Source organism: Haliotis rubra, unplaced genomic scaffold (genome assembly GCF_003918875.1).
Source record: "Haliotis rubra isolate DU_JTF1 unplaced genomic scaffold, ASM391887v1 Scf228, whole genome shotgun sequence".
NCBI classification, from domain to species: Eukaryota; Metazoa; Mollusca; class Gastropoda; order Lepetellida; family Haliotidae; genus Haliotis; species Haliotis rubra.
The window spans coordinates 244658-260667 of record NW_025766314.1 but is presented as its reverse complement, the minus strand read 5'-3'; the positions used below and the strand labels follow the sequence as shown (position 1 = coordinate 260667).

Below are 16010 nucleotides of genomic sequence, written 5' to 3'. Positions count from 1 at the left end.
CAAATCGAAATTTTAGCCTCCGAGCTGAAGAATATATTGCCATTTCTAGCAAATTTAATGTCAGGAATAAACATTATGGGTATCGGGTAGGGTAGGGTAATAGGGGGTAGGGTACCTGGGTAGAAAATTTGGACCCGTCCCAGCCCCAGTAAGTGGTCAGTTGGTTGTTGTTAAATGCCACACTCAGCAGTATTCTGACTATAATCAAGTCTGGACCAGACAATCCAGTGATCAACAGCATGAGCATTGATCTATGCAACTTTGATATGATGACATGTGTCAACCAAGACTGCGAGTCTGAGCACCTGATCCCGTTAGTCACCTGTTATGACAAGCATGGGTTGCTGAAGATCAATTCTAACCCCGATCTTCATGGGTTAGCCAAGTAAGTGATTTGGGTATGATGTCACTTAAAATAGTATTTCCATATTATCATGGTATTACAGTTAAAATGTGAAGATAGCCTGAACTAAAGGAAGTCTCATTTAAAACCAATTTGCTGAAACCCGATAGCACAGGTATAGTGCTGAAAAACCAAGAATGATAATTGCTGTGAACCAGTATTCGAACCCCAGATCATAGGATTCTGGCATACCTAAGGGACATAACTCTCTGCACAATGAATCATGGTCCCTTTGAGAAATGGGCCATGTTCTTTCAAATGTAAAATTTAGCACACTGAGTAGCACTTAGTTAAAAAAAGCAACAAGCAAACAAACTTTCAAATTGGTAAACTTCAGAAATTAGAAAAGAATGTAACATTCAACAAATATTTCATCACCTTCTCACAAATGATTGTTAATAATACAGTTACACAATTTATCCTTTAAAATATGCTTTCAGAAATTATCTCACTTGGATAAAGCAATATCTTCTTGGAGTGAGTGAGTGAGTTTAGTTTTACGCCGCACTAAGCAATATCCAGCTATATGGCAGCGGTCTGTAAATAATCGAGTCTGGACCTGACAATTCAGTGATCAACAGCATGAGCATCAATCTGCACAATTGGGAACCAATGACATGTCTCAACCAAGTCAGCGAGCCTGACCACCCGATCCTGTTAGTCGCCTCTTACGACAAGCATGGGTTACTGAAGATCAATATTCTAACCTGGACCTTCACAGGTATATCTTCTTGGAGACTGCTACAATAGAATTACATCACAATTTGAGGAACCATTGTACTGCTATCATCTAATTATGACATCACAATCAATATGTCATCACAATCAATATCACTAATCTCTCTGCCACGAAGATGCACAGCTGTGCCCTTTTTACATAAGACACTGGTCTTAATAACTGAAATATTTTGATGAACAACTTTTTGTTATAACAAATAGAATCTCACCCTCATCTGTGGATATCAGATATATCAATGCTCGCGGATTGAATCTTATAATAAACTCCAAGCCTAATTTTTAACATTTATCTATCAGTGTTGTATTATTTGACATGGAAGCACAAATTGGTGAGAATCTCAATACATTCATATTCACATCTTTACCCCCGATAAAAAGGGCCATTAGCCAAATCTTACCATGTACTTGGTCAGTCTGAGAAACAGAAATTGTTGATCCAACAGTTCAGGACCTTAACCTTTACCCAAGCAGCTTGCAGCTGGGTGAGGCAGCCTCTATCATCAACCTGCTTATCGGGCAGGAAGTTTTGACCACTGACCAGCACTGACCGATACAGATGCTATTAATTTTCCCGAACTTACCTTCAGTACTTCTAGCCCTTATGACACCTTAAGTACTTCTAGCGCTAAATTCTAGCCCTATCACATTGCATGCATAGTATGGTGTCTTGGTGATAGGTACATTTCAACCTGTCCTGAGGATTCCCAGCTTGTGACAGCATGGTTGTTTATCATCCACTTTATGATGATGTAGATGTCATATTGATACTTCAGGCTAACGTGAAGATATGAGAAACCAACATGGTCCCATAACACAAAGTGACCCATGCTCTACAATTCATTTAAGTCTATGTTAAATGTTATTAAAATTATTTTACATATTTTCGGTTTACAAAGATGATTATTAAATAACATTGAGTTTCTATTATCTATTGTCTTTTCATTTTTTTTTACACATTTTAGGTTTCTTTTGAGAGTCAGCTGAACATTAACTTAGAAAATGTCTGGCCTAAAATGTACTTTCACAATTAAGATATTTAAAAGACAACTGATACAGGAAGATAGTCATTTATACTGCTCTAGGCACAAAAAGTGCAAAACACCTCAAAATATCCGAAAAAAAGAAACATATATCCCAAAACTTCTGCGTACATGTGGGGGTAAGTGAGTGAGTGAATGAGTATGGTTTTATGCCAGTTTTAGCAATATTCCAGCAATATTATGGGAGGGGACACCAAAAATGGACTTCGCACATTGTACCCATGTGGGATTCAACACAGATCTTCATTATGACGACCGAAAACTTTAACAAAACACTACTCCACTGCCCTGAGTACATATGGAACGCAATGAGAGAGAGTTTATACTTACACAGCTATGAACACCATTTCCACTAAATGTCGGGAAGGTCAGTCTTACTAATCTTAATTTTGGGGTTGAACCACATGATACCCTCGAAGGTTTGCTTTCAAAGACGTGACCTAAAGATTGTACTTATCAAAAGACAGAACTTTGTATTAGACACCAATGTTATTTGACATCACATTTTCAAAAATCTTAAACCAATTCCATGACAAAATAGTAAAACATTTACACTATTGATGCATGTGCTGTGCTTCTTTAACAAACAATATAAGCAGTTCTTTAACCCCTAATAGTGGATGCAGTAATGCATAGACCTTTCTAAAAGTTGTTCCAGCTAGATGACCTCATTTGCATATTAATCAAAAAGTTTATAAAAATAGTTTATCACATGGATAAGACAATGATTCAGTAGATAATGAATGTTATCCTTGAGTGTACTACATAAGCATGTGATACAACCAGGCAGAAATCACCAGATAGGGAGAATTAACAAATACTTCACCACCTTTTGAAAGTAATACATGTTTGTTTGTTTTTAGGGATTACACTTTCTCAACAATGTCCACCTTGTAGTACTTTGTTTGGTTGCGTCCCATCCGAGATTCGAACCCACACTGAGACACCTAATCGGCACCACACACTGTTCTGTAATCCTAAATATAACATGTGTTACATTTTACCTGTTTCTACCTGTTTCTATATAGTATTGTGGATTCAGAATAATAATTTGAAAGGGAATTTTTGGTTTTATTTATTCCACACAATGGTCACTAAATATGACTATTATCTTGAAGATGCTGAACAATTAGCATTTAATAGTGTCATAGAAAGGCTTGTAGTATTTCATGGCACAATAATCAAACAAATTTTCAGGTTCATTTCAACTTATTTCCAAAAGTTGTTTGGGCGGTGGGGTAGTTTAGTGGTTAAGGTCTTCACATGTCCTGGCAAATGTGTGGTATTGTGACATTGATGTTCCCCGCTGTAATACTGATGGAATATTGCTACAAGCGGCATAAAACCATATTTACTCACTGAGTTATATAAGAATGTTATATCTCCATCTGTCACACAGTGTATATATGGTGTTATCTTGCCATGACCTATCGGATAAACCCTGTATCACAATGTGATAAAAATCCAGATGAGGTCACATGGTAGGGACTGCCATCAAACTGCTTCACATGTATGAGTGAGTGAAGTTGGTTTTATGCTGCTTTTAGGCATATTATTTCAGTAGTATCACGGAGGAGGGCACTAGAATTGGACAAACATATGTGACAATTTGTAAAATCAATTGTTACATTAATGAAACTGTTGTAAACGTGGTGTGCTAGGCATTCAAACTCTCAATATCCATCTCATGTCTATCAGCTGTGACATTTATGCTTAATTCACAATACTGATAAGATATTATTATGTTTATGTGTATCTTTATCATAAAGGTGAGATATTAGGAATATAGTGTGCATTACATTGGCAAATCCTATCCGCTACTACATCATGCTTCACACAAGACCATGCTTCTAATGTCAACACCCTTATTATGATCAGTGGTAAAGAAAGAGTAGATAACTCTGCCCAGATTACTGACATTGAAACAGTGTTGTATCTGTGGATATCAGCAGGTGGACACACAACACAGACCAGGACCCTCTTTTCTGAGGGTTTATTTCATTTGTTGTTTAACATAACTCTCAGTAATATACACAACACAGACCAGGACCCTCTTTTCTGAGGGTTTATTTCATTTGTTGTTTAACATAACTCTCAGTAATATACACAACACAGACCAGGACCCTCATTACTGAGGGTTTATTTCCTTTGTTGTTTAAAATAACTCTCAGTAATATTCCAGCTACATGTTTGTTTGTTGTTTAATGCCACACTTGTCAATATTCCAGCTATATGGTGGCAGCCTGTAAATCATTGAGTGTGGATAAATTCTAACCTGGAATATTCAAGTGTCTCCTGCTTCATGACATCAGTCAAAAACGTCAGATCCAGACCAGAAAAACTAGTGATTGATATGATGAGCAACATGAGGTTGCGATGACATGTTCTCAACTAAGTAACCAAGCTGACTACCCGGTCCATTTTGGATTGATCCTCGTGACATGCACATGTACTGAGGACTAATCCTAACACTGAATCCCCAAGAGGCCCCTCTCATTTCATAAGGGGTAGTAGAGTTGGGACCATCATAGCTGCATCATACTACCAGTGAGTAAATATTGTTTAAAACTCAGCGATAGTTCACTTGGGCCAATCATCGAAAATAATTGGTTAGCGTCATTCATCAAATTTTCCTGTTATGTTTGTTAATGCACAAAAAAATAAAGAAGACAGTGTACTTCTTTCGGTGTCCTTTTGAAAATTGCACAAAATGCATTTGCAAAGTTCACATCTTTAATGGATGACTAGTACGTTAGGAACATACATTTCCTGGAGTCTTTAAGATAAATTCAATCATGACTTTGAACGAGCTCGTAGTGCTTATGTTTTGTAAATTCAACGACTCAGACAAACCAACCTTGTGAAAAATATTGTTGATACAAACAAGTGTTCCAAAATTGCTTGTGTTTGATTATGAGAAAACATGATCAATTGCTTGGTCTTTTAGTCACTGTGACCAATCTTTGATTATTTCAATTAATTATACCACCACTAGTTGTCACCATATCTGGAATGTGTAGATGCGGATAATGTCAGTCATTTGATTGTCTGGTTTAGACTTGATTATTTACAGTCATGTCTGTTATACAGCTGGAATATTGCTGGGTGCAGTATTTAACAAGAAACACTTTGGCCTGGGAATGATCCAATGACTGATATCATGAGCATCGACCCTTGCCAGAAAGTTATGATGACATGCACTCCCCAGAGCTTGATCACACAGAACCCATTTTAATTAGTTCCATTCATAATATGGTTAACTGGGGACACAATCTGACCTGGAACTGATGTATGGGAAAACTACCAGCATCAGAAACTGCATGTGTTTTAGATTTTAAAAAGTATCACTTGGTCATTTGAAGGTATAGAAATAAATATGAAAATATATAAATAAATTTATGTTTTATTAGTTTTATTTTTTTATTCATTAGCAGAGAAAAATGAATGTGATGTTCAAACTCCTATTACGGATTTTATAATTCAAACATAACCGAGATTTGAGAATTTAAGCACATTATTATTAGCCAATGAAAATGCAGTATTGGGAGGAAATCCATTTGCTCCTGATAAGTCTAGTATTGTTGCCTGCATATTTGCTGTGGTTACAATTAGCAATCCATCTGTATTTCACTAGTTTTCATCCATGAAATATCAAATCAGGTCACAATTACAACATGCCAAATGTGAAATATTAATTGACTAGTTACAATCAATATAGACATAATGTCATGAACACCTGTTGCTTTCATTCTTTTACTGACAGTTTCAGTTCTCTGTACACAATGTGAGGTTTGTTTGGTGTCATGAAACAAATTGTAACTCAACAACCAATTGGACATATTCCGCAATGGATATTGTACGTAATTATAAATATGATGGAAAAAACACACCTACTAACAAGACAAAAGACTTCACTGTTATTTAGCTTGTAATAGCATAAAATACATAAAATACCTCAAAATATAACTCATTTTTTCATAGAGATACCAAGATATTTCAGTCTGGGAAGGAAAGTGACAACTTGTTCAACTGTGTATTTACGTTCACTCAACTTCAACAATCAGTCAACAATGAAGCCACACAAACTTCATTTTATAAAAATCTCGAATACTATTTGTATGATGACTTATCATAGCAATAAATCCCATCCAGATGCCACTAGATATTCCCTATTATTAACAATAGTTAAGTAGTAAAAAGTTAAGTAGTACATATTCAAGGTATACAATTATAAATTTGTGAAGTCAAAAAAATAATAATGTAATCTACAGGTGGAATGAAATTGTAACAGAGTGAACACAAATATTTTTTAATGTTATTAATTAAATCTCAGATATGAGGCTGGGAGAGCTATATACCTGGGTGCATAGTGCTCCTGCATTAAGCTTCTGGGAGAAGTAGGTTTGTCCATGTTTGAACGTTGAACCAGGTAACCTCCTCTGAGGTGGTGATGATTTACACTGACTTCGTTCTACTCTAAAACTACAGCCACTAAACCATGCAGTATCCCAGGCTACGCCTACATGATGACTGTAAACATTCAGTAGTGTACCCTTACGTGTGTCTTCATCCTGTTTCATGTCTACTGTTATGACATGGAGTCTCAAGTGTAGGGGGCATGTCAAAACCAACTTTACTTTATTAGCTCATATTAGCTTATTTGTAAAAGCAAGGTTAAATTAACTTTCAGCATCACATATCCATAAGAGGAAATTAACAATTAATTATATTCAAATAATTGCTAACTATATCAAGTCAATAATAGAGAAGTTTTTCCAAAATGGTATGGGATACTTTTGAGATGATCCCTCGTCCGACAAGCAAATCACAGCTGTTAATGGGACACCTTCCATGTATCACTTGTTTCTTACACATCTTACACACATGGCCTCCACATGGCCTCAACATAGCCTCAACATAGCCTCTAGCCGTGTCCATGCCCGGTTGACCTGCTCAAACCCTCCTCACTACACAAGAGTTACAGCTAAAGTTCACTTGACACAGGTACGACATGAATGTCAAGTTTTTAACTTCTATTTATATCGTCACAATCAGGCCGTAAAGTTCTCCCTTCTTAAAATTCAGTACAAACAGGGTTCGAAATACCCCATATATTAGTGTGCCATGGCACGGTAAATACAGAAATGGCACGGCTAAAAAATGTTCTCAGTGCCCTTTTGACACGCCTAATTTTTTAAGAGACATAACTCACATTTAGTCATTTAATCCCCAAAACAATTTTTTTTCCAAATTGAATAATACCATATATATCTGAATGCTCATAAACCCATTTCTTTATTTAACAATAAATTTCAAATGATCATCATCATTGTCATTTATTCTAAAAACATGTGGGCATACTCGATTTCAGAAAGGCACACCTAAAATATTTGTCTGGTGCCCTAAGGCACACTTAGAAAAAAAAGTATTTCTATCCTTGACAAATGTGTGTACCTACATGTCCTATATATAGCACTAAAGACAAGTTCATGACCACTTGATTTGTTCATATTAGTGTAGATAATCTCTCATGCCAGCTGATTTCAGCAACCAATTCTAACCTGGATCTTTATGGGTAATTTCTTAACTTTGGCTGGTACTACAATCATTCTAGATATGAGTTGTATTCCTTTCTTGGGTCTAGGAGACAGACTAATGTTACACTAAACTGACTGAATTCAGGGAGTTGTGTGAAGTTTTCAAGAAACTACAATAGCCTCAGGAAGAACACAGATGTCTTACCCTTAAAATAATTGGTTTGGTGAAACAGTTATAAAACTTGTTTTTATATTCATGTAAATTTTGACAGTAGCAATCATATGTAGTATGCATTTTGTAACACTTAACTTAATTTTGTAAGAGTTAACTTACCAACATTGTATTTTGCTATTTTTTTATTCCAATATTTATACCTGTATTATGTTGGCTAGGAATTTCATTCACATCAGTTGAATCTAGTGGGTCATCATTGAACCATTCTAATTGGAGATTGAATTCATCTCCAAACACCCCTAGAGGTTACCAAGATGAAAATCGTGGATGTGACAACATGTTTGTTTACAAACAATAGGGTCAGTGACTGTTATGTGTTCATATGCAGAAACAGCAATCTGTGTAATTTGAACTCCTTTGATTTAGGTTTTAACATTGATTGTGGTCAGTAATAAGCCCATAATTGAATATCATAACAATTTGTGCTGTACAATCCTTATAAAAAGTCTGTACTTTTCCTTCAGAGATGCCGTTTATGGCGTCACAGACATGGAACAGAATCACTTGTCCTTGTATTATGGGTTTACACATAAGAAACATTTGTTATTGTTTGGCTGATCACGTGAACAACTGTAAAACATTTCACTAACTTATAAAAGATAAGTTTACCTTACCACACAAGTCATCCAGTAGTTACAATGTGTGATCCAATATACCTCATCATACCCGAGTAGACTCCCAAAACATTTTGGTTTTGCATTAAACATGTTAAAACATCACGCCAAGGGCACCTGTTGCCGACTGGTCGATGGTTGATGGAATACACCTAAAGATGGTTATGAGTGCATGTGAAAAAAGAGGTAGTTAGGGGTTTGGGCATAAGATTAGGGTACTGCTTTGAATTAGAATGCTCTCGGTCCAGGGGCCCTGGTTAGACAATAAACTTCAGTTAGCCTTTTCATTCAAAGTTCATTTTCAACAATAGAAGAGAGTTGCTAATTAATCATCCATAGTTTTATTATTAGTGATAGGTTAGTTCAGTTTCTTGTTTAGCTCAAAAGGAAGTGTTTAAAAATTAGTTGATTAGTTTGCGGTTAAATACAGACAAACTCTACACATGTTTGTGAGTGAGTGAGTTTAGTTTTACGCCGCTTTTAGCAATATTCCAGCAATATCACGGTGGGGGACACCAGAAATGGGCTTCACACATTGAGGGGAATCGAACCCGGGTCTTCAGCGTGATGAGAGAAAGTTTTAACCATAAGGCGGACCCACAGCCCCTGCACATGTTCCACTACACGACAAACACAATCTGAGAATAACTTGTGACTCCAGCTGAATTCCACAGCAACAGTTGGCAATTACTATGGCTGCAACTTCATTTTAGCAACTCGTAAAAAATACGGCCAGGGTATCAGTTACTTTTCAACCAGCTGTATCCACTATAGGTTATTAATTCTATTCCAATATCACAGACCATTGATGGCTTTGTCCCAGGACATTTGATCATTTTTGTCTAATAATACTCTGTTGTTTAATGCCACACTCAGCAATATTCCAGTTTTTACAGCAGTCTCTAAATAATCAGGTATGGGCCAGTTAATCCAGTGATCAACATCATGAGCATCAATCTACAAATTGGTAACAATACACTGAAAATACTCATATATATATTTGAATTTGATTTGACACAGAACCACAGTTGTTGCTCATGCTAAAAGTTTACCTAAAGTGAGACGTAAGTGATTGTTAAATCAGTTCCCATGTGTTTCTTATTGTTGTTTATAACACAGCACACAGCAATATTCTTTCTATTTCATCACATCTGGACCAGGCAATCCACTGATTCACATTGTCAGCAGTGATCCATTATGTCAGGATACGAGTGAATGAGTGAGTGAGTTTTACGCCCACTTAGCAATATTCCAGCTATATAAGGGCAGTCTGTCAATAATCGAACCTGGACCAGACAATTCAGTGATCAGCATCATCGACCTACGCAATTGGGATACGATGACTTGTGTCAACCAAGTCGGTGAGCCTGAACACCCAATACCATTAGTCGTCTCTTATGACAAGCATGGGTTACTGATGATCAATTCTAAACCCATTTATTTCCATGGTTAAGTCACCTCTTAAACCAACATAGACTAGGGGGACCTATTGCATAGATTCTCTCTTAATTTTCTCGCCCCTCATGAAAAGCAATGGTGTGCTGGATCCACACTAAATCCATGTTCCCCAAGAGCACTGCCAGTCATACACAAGAAATCAAACTGGCACTGTCAACAATCCAACCGATAACAATAAATATTAAACTTAACATCAAACAAAACGATTTACCGTTGAAGATCTTCACTGAAATGAAATTTGGCAGCCATTTCTTCTCACATGACAATGGACATGTAAACACGTACAGCGGGTCAGATATTCAGATATATGAAGACCTTTAATTTCAATTTCTGAATTCGTAATATTTGCAGGTCACTTGTGACCAATCATCAGCCACGGAGCAGTGCTAGAGGGACACCTATATTCAATATGGAGAACTACAATTTTGATACCCCAAGTGATCATTAAGGCATTTGTACCTTTCACTATAATACTGAAATTTGCTTTTGTGATTAACAGAAATAAGAATGAGTGAGTGAATGAGTTTAGTTTTATGCCACACTAAGCAATATTCCAAATTCCAGCTATGTAACGGTGGTCTGAAAATAATCGAGTCTGAACCAGACAATCTAGTGATCAACAGTATGAGCATCGATCTACACAACTGGGATACCATGACATGTGTCAACCAAGCCAGCGAGCCTGACCACCCGATCCCGTCAGTCGCCTCTTATGACAAGCATGGGATACTAAAGATCAATTCTAACCTTGATCTTCCCAAGTCCAATGAAAATAGAAAATAAGTGAGCATGGTTTTATGCCACTTTAAAGCAATATTACAGAAATATCATGACAGAGGGACACCAGAAGTAAGCTTCACACGTTGTACCCATGAGAAGAATCAAACCCAGATCTTCGGTATTACGAGCAAACATGATAACCACTGGGCTACCCTACCACCCCAGCAGAAATTGGAAATAAAAGAAAGCAGCTGTTTTGGGTATCTATTGGAATGAGAACGTAACGAGTCAGTTCTTCAACCACATCAATCAACTTGTAAAGGTGTCATGACTAACAAATTTAAAGGCACAAAAAAGATGATTATTTTCAATTCGATTGCGTATCCTGTCATGCTTACTTGAAGACCAAGGTCAAGAGTATTCTAGCACAACTAAGGGATGCAACTCTGGAGATCAAATTCACCTTAACACAACAGGTGCCATGTAACTGCCATACAACAAGGTCTCACCTCATCTGGGCTCTGGGACTGTGTGCATCAGGGCTGGAGAAGAAGGATGAGTCCGAGTCACGGGCGCTATCACCATCGGATGGCTTCCTTCTTATAATTTCCGAAACAGAATCTCTTCTCTCCGACTCTGGTTGCTCTTGTTCATCCACTGAAGAGCCAGCATCATCGTTCGCTGTTGATTCTCCAAGGTCAAAAGTCACCTTGTCTTTACCATCCTCAGCCATATTGGAGGGCCCTGCTTGGTCCTCTGTCTGTGGACAAAAACAGGTTGTTAAAATATTATTGTACTTGCTGTAGATGACTAGTCTTCCACAAACATGGCATCAGATTACATATAACATGAATGAATGAGTGAGTGAGTGAGTGAGTTCAGTTTTACGCCGGACTCAGCAATATTCCAGCTATATGGCGGTGGTCTGTAAATAATCGAGTCTGGACCAGACAATCCAGTGATCAACAGCATGAGCATCGACCTGCGCAATTGGGAACCGATGACATGTGTTAACAAGCCAGCGAGCCTGACCACCCGATCCTGTTAGTCGCCTCTTACGACAAGTATAGGGTTAATGAAGGTTCATTCTAACCCGGACCTTCACAGGTCTATAACATGAATGAGTGCATATGGTTTTATGCCCTTTTAGCAATATCCCAGCAACATCATGGGTTGGGACTCCAGATATGGGCTCCATTCTTCAACCCACGGGAATCAAGCCATGGCAATGCTTTAAAATAAATACCTGAACACAAAAATGGTAAAAAGATGAGAAATCTAAATCACATCTCAACACCATAGAGGTCTATCCAGTGTTTGTTGTTTCGAGCAGTATTCCAGTGATATCACAGGAAGGTTGACAGAGTCTGATATCATGAGCATAGATCCACACCACTGGGTAAAGAATTACTCCATAAATCATTCACAGGCTGAGATGGCTGAATATGACTGCCGTTGGCCGTAAACATCACTCATTCAGTAAGTGACTTCAGTATGAGACCACTACTCCCAGAGAAAAGAGGGTCACAGTCTGCGTCATGAGCCCACCAGCTGATAGTTACAGAAACAATACAGTGTGAACACAACACAAGTATGCTCGACAGAGTTATCTATCTCAAAGGCTTGCGGTTGAGGTTAGCTTCATATCAGTTCATTTTTCAAGGACATAGGCTGACCAAAACAAATATTGTTCAGTTTAGCAATAATATAGAATAATATACCCATATATTCCATAGTGTTATAGGAACCATTGTACCAGCAGCGGGATTTGTTGGTTGTTTAACACCGCACTCAGCAATATACCAGCAATATGGTGGCAGTCTGTAAATAATTGAGCCTGGACCAGACAATCCAGTGATCGATCTATGCAACTGGGATACAACTACATGTGTCAACCAAGTCAGCAAGCCAGACCACTGCATCCGGTTACTCGCCGCTTATGACAAGCATGGGTTACTGAAGTTTTAACCCAGATTTTCATGGGTACAACAAACATGCCTACAAGTCATTTGGCACTACATGACCCATTCAAAAAAATGTACCGGTATTCATATGTACATCTACAACTTCTTCATTTAGCGTAGTTATGTTTTATACATCCATTATTTTAAGAATAATATTTGAAAAAAGAATTATCACTATGTCATAAATAACATTACATACATACATACATACATACATACATACATGTTTTATACATCCATTATTTTAAGAATAATATTTGAAAAAAGAATTATCACTGTCATAAATAACATGACATACATACATACATACATACATACATACATACATACATACATACATACATACATACATACATACATACATACATACATACATACATACATACATACATACATACATACATACATACATACATACATACATACATACACACACACATACATGTGGCAGTAAAAATATGTATTATGCTGACCAAATGCTCGCACAAAACAGTTCTAATCTGTTATTCCCAATATAAGATATTTAAGTTTTCTACAATGAACATTTCTAGCAGCTTACCAAATTGCGAAAGTTAACATTCGCACATACCGTTTGAACTTTTACCTCGAAAGATTCCAGATGCTATTTTCCGCATGATCGATTCCAAATGTTACACATGGAGGACACATTATTCACAACAGCGAGTAAACAGTCGCTGAAAATAGCGTTTTTGTCAATATTCCAGGATGTCATCTTGCGGAATAGTAACCACGTCATCAGAAACCCCTAAGCAACTGTATATAGCTACTGCAGGTCAAATATCAGTGATTTTTATAGGTTAGCGGACCTTTTTCGTTTGTTGAGAGATCAGTGTCAGCGATCAGGGAAGTGAAAATATAAAAAACGCGTTTTGTAAGTCCAACTGAATCGTAAAAGCAGCCGTTGTCTTATTGGTTAAATCTGTTCAGCTGTCTCACACTTTTGATTGGACGGTCATAGGTCAATTCAACTCACTCAAAGGTTAGCTGACATGACCTTCTACTAGGGTTTGTTGACTACTCAGACTCAGTAGAAATATAGCAGGTGTAACGAATAATACTGAGACTAAGTTTACTTAGACTGTAATAAGATATAACCGCCGTTTGTTTTCGTTAATTTTCATGAAATCTCACTCATAGTTATAGTTAGTATATAGTTATGTACATTTATCAAAGGAACATCATACATTTCATCAGCCTCAAATACAGTCTTATCAAATGATGATACAAGTGCATAAAAATCTGTCACACTCCAGCACAAATAAAAGATTAAAGGGGACTGGTGATTCAAATAACCCATCCGAAAATCTCAATGATACCAGGTGCTTTCTTAATTTCTCACATTGCAAATATTGTCACTTCTGAAAAAGAGTAAGGTTGTATGCTGCTTTTTAGGAATACAACAGCTGGGAACACATGCAATGGGCTAAACACATTATACCTATGTGTTAAATGAAACCTGGGTCTGTGACAAACACTTTAAATCAACTAGGCCCGTTTCACAAAGCGATTGTAGTGCTACGACTGTCATTAGTCTATGTTAAAGTATGGGAGTTATGATCACCTAAGTGCTACAATTGCTTTGTGAACGGGCTCAGGCTACCATACTGCCCTTCTGAAATGAACACATTGGTACTTCAGGATCATAAAGTAAAGGTCTGAATAAAAGTAACAATAAAAATGTCGACCATTTTTTTCATACCTGGCCCTGTTATCAATTTAAAACCATGACAACTGATGAGAAAAACATTGTCTACTGCCCCACTGAAAAGATCAAAGTGATGATTCATGATCGTAGTGTAAGATCTAAATACAGGTAACAATCCAAAAAGACACCCATTCTTATACCAATCCGATCTTTTCCCCATCACACAAAAGTCTTCAAACCAATTTGAAACCCTACAATCAGCGAGGCATACTACCAACCTGTGTCAACCACTGATATACTCTGTACATCAACCAGAAGGCAACAGCACTATCCTGTCTCTCAAACACAGTCGTCCAGCAAGTATGGAACTAGAGCCAGTAACTCAACACCTTCCTGTGATATTGACAAACCTTCTCCCCAACACCAACAAACAACTGACTGAAAAGGCCTGTCTGAATTGAACCTTTTAAACGGATGGCCAATAAACAACATACATTAATATCAGCCATTCAAATTTTCAAATAATTTTGCCACTTTCGATGTGTCATATTTCAACAGAACATAATACATAAATGACATCAGTCTTTGTGTTCCAGAGTTCTAATGGCCAATCAAACCCACCGGTTACTGCACCTTCATGCAGTCTACTATACCCACACAGTAATTAAGTAGCACAAGAACTGACACTAATTGTATATTTCACTGAAATTAAAGTGACACTTTTTACTTTTTAAGGGTCCTTGCGGGCAACACGAGGGTCCTGTGAAGTAATAGCGTACATTTTGATAATTTCTTGAGAGCCTGGAATTAATCACTGATCATGTGGACTGACATACGAAATGATGCACATAACTGCACAGAAAAAAGAAACAAATACTTTACAAAGTCATTGATGGGTTGTGGGTACAGTGAATAATATTGTGTGTCCTTCTGGACGCGGTGAATTTTTTTCCTGTATTTTCATATACATGAGTGAGTGAGTTTAGTTTTACGTTGCACTCAGCAATATTCCAGCTATATGGTGGAGGTCTGTAAATAATTGAGTCTGGACCAGACAATCCATGGATCAACAGCATGAACATCGATCTACGCAATTGGGATACGATGACATGTGTCACCCCAGTCAGCAAGCCTGACCACCAGATCCCGTTAGTCGCCTCTTTTGACAAGCATGGGTTGCTGAAGATCAATTCTAACCTGGATCTTCACAGGGTTTTTCATATACAACTGTCAGTACAAGTGCACACAGCCGAATTTTCTATACAACTGTTAGTACAATTGCACACAGCCGAATTTTTCATATACAACTGTCAGTACAAGTGCACACAGCTGTATTTTCATATACAACTGCAGACCGTAAATAATGGAGGGAGTTATCACCTCAATCACCAATATTCCAGCCACAGAGAGAGAGAGAGTAAGTGGGTGAATGAGTGAGTGAGAAAGTGAGAGAGTATGGTTTACATGGCAGGGGACACCAGAAACGGGCCTTCGGCTCAGCAATGATTTCACCTAACTGTGAATGAGTGCATGGGTTTAGTCATACGCTGCACTCTGCAATATTCCAGCTATATGATGGCGGTCTGTAAACCTGGGATAGAATGACATGTGTCATTTGACATTTGTGTGTTGCAG

At 37.4% G+C, this 16010-nt stretch overlaps 1 protein-coding gene across 1 annotated transcript in view; it reads right to left on the bottom strand.

Annotated features, from left to right (window-relative positions):
- LOC124277824 (acetyl-CoA carboxylase-like) overlaps positions 1 to 14787 on the bottom strand; it is a 69387-nt gene extending 54600 nt beyond the window's left edge. Inside the window, 2 exon segments of the mRNA XM_046713538.1 lie at positions 11255 to 11505; positions 14654 to 14787. Coding sequence (XP_046569494.1) covers positions 11255 to 11505; positions 14654 to 14683 — 281 coding nt within the window. The 5' untranslated portion in view covers positions 14684 to 14787.
- Positions 14788 to 16010: the final 1223 nt, after the last annotated feature.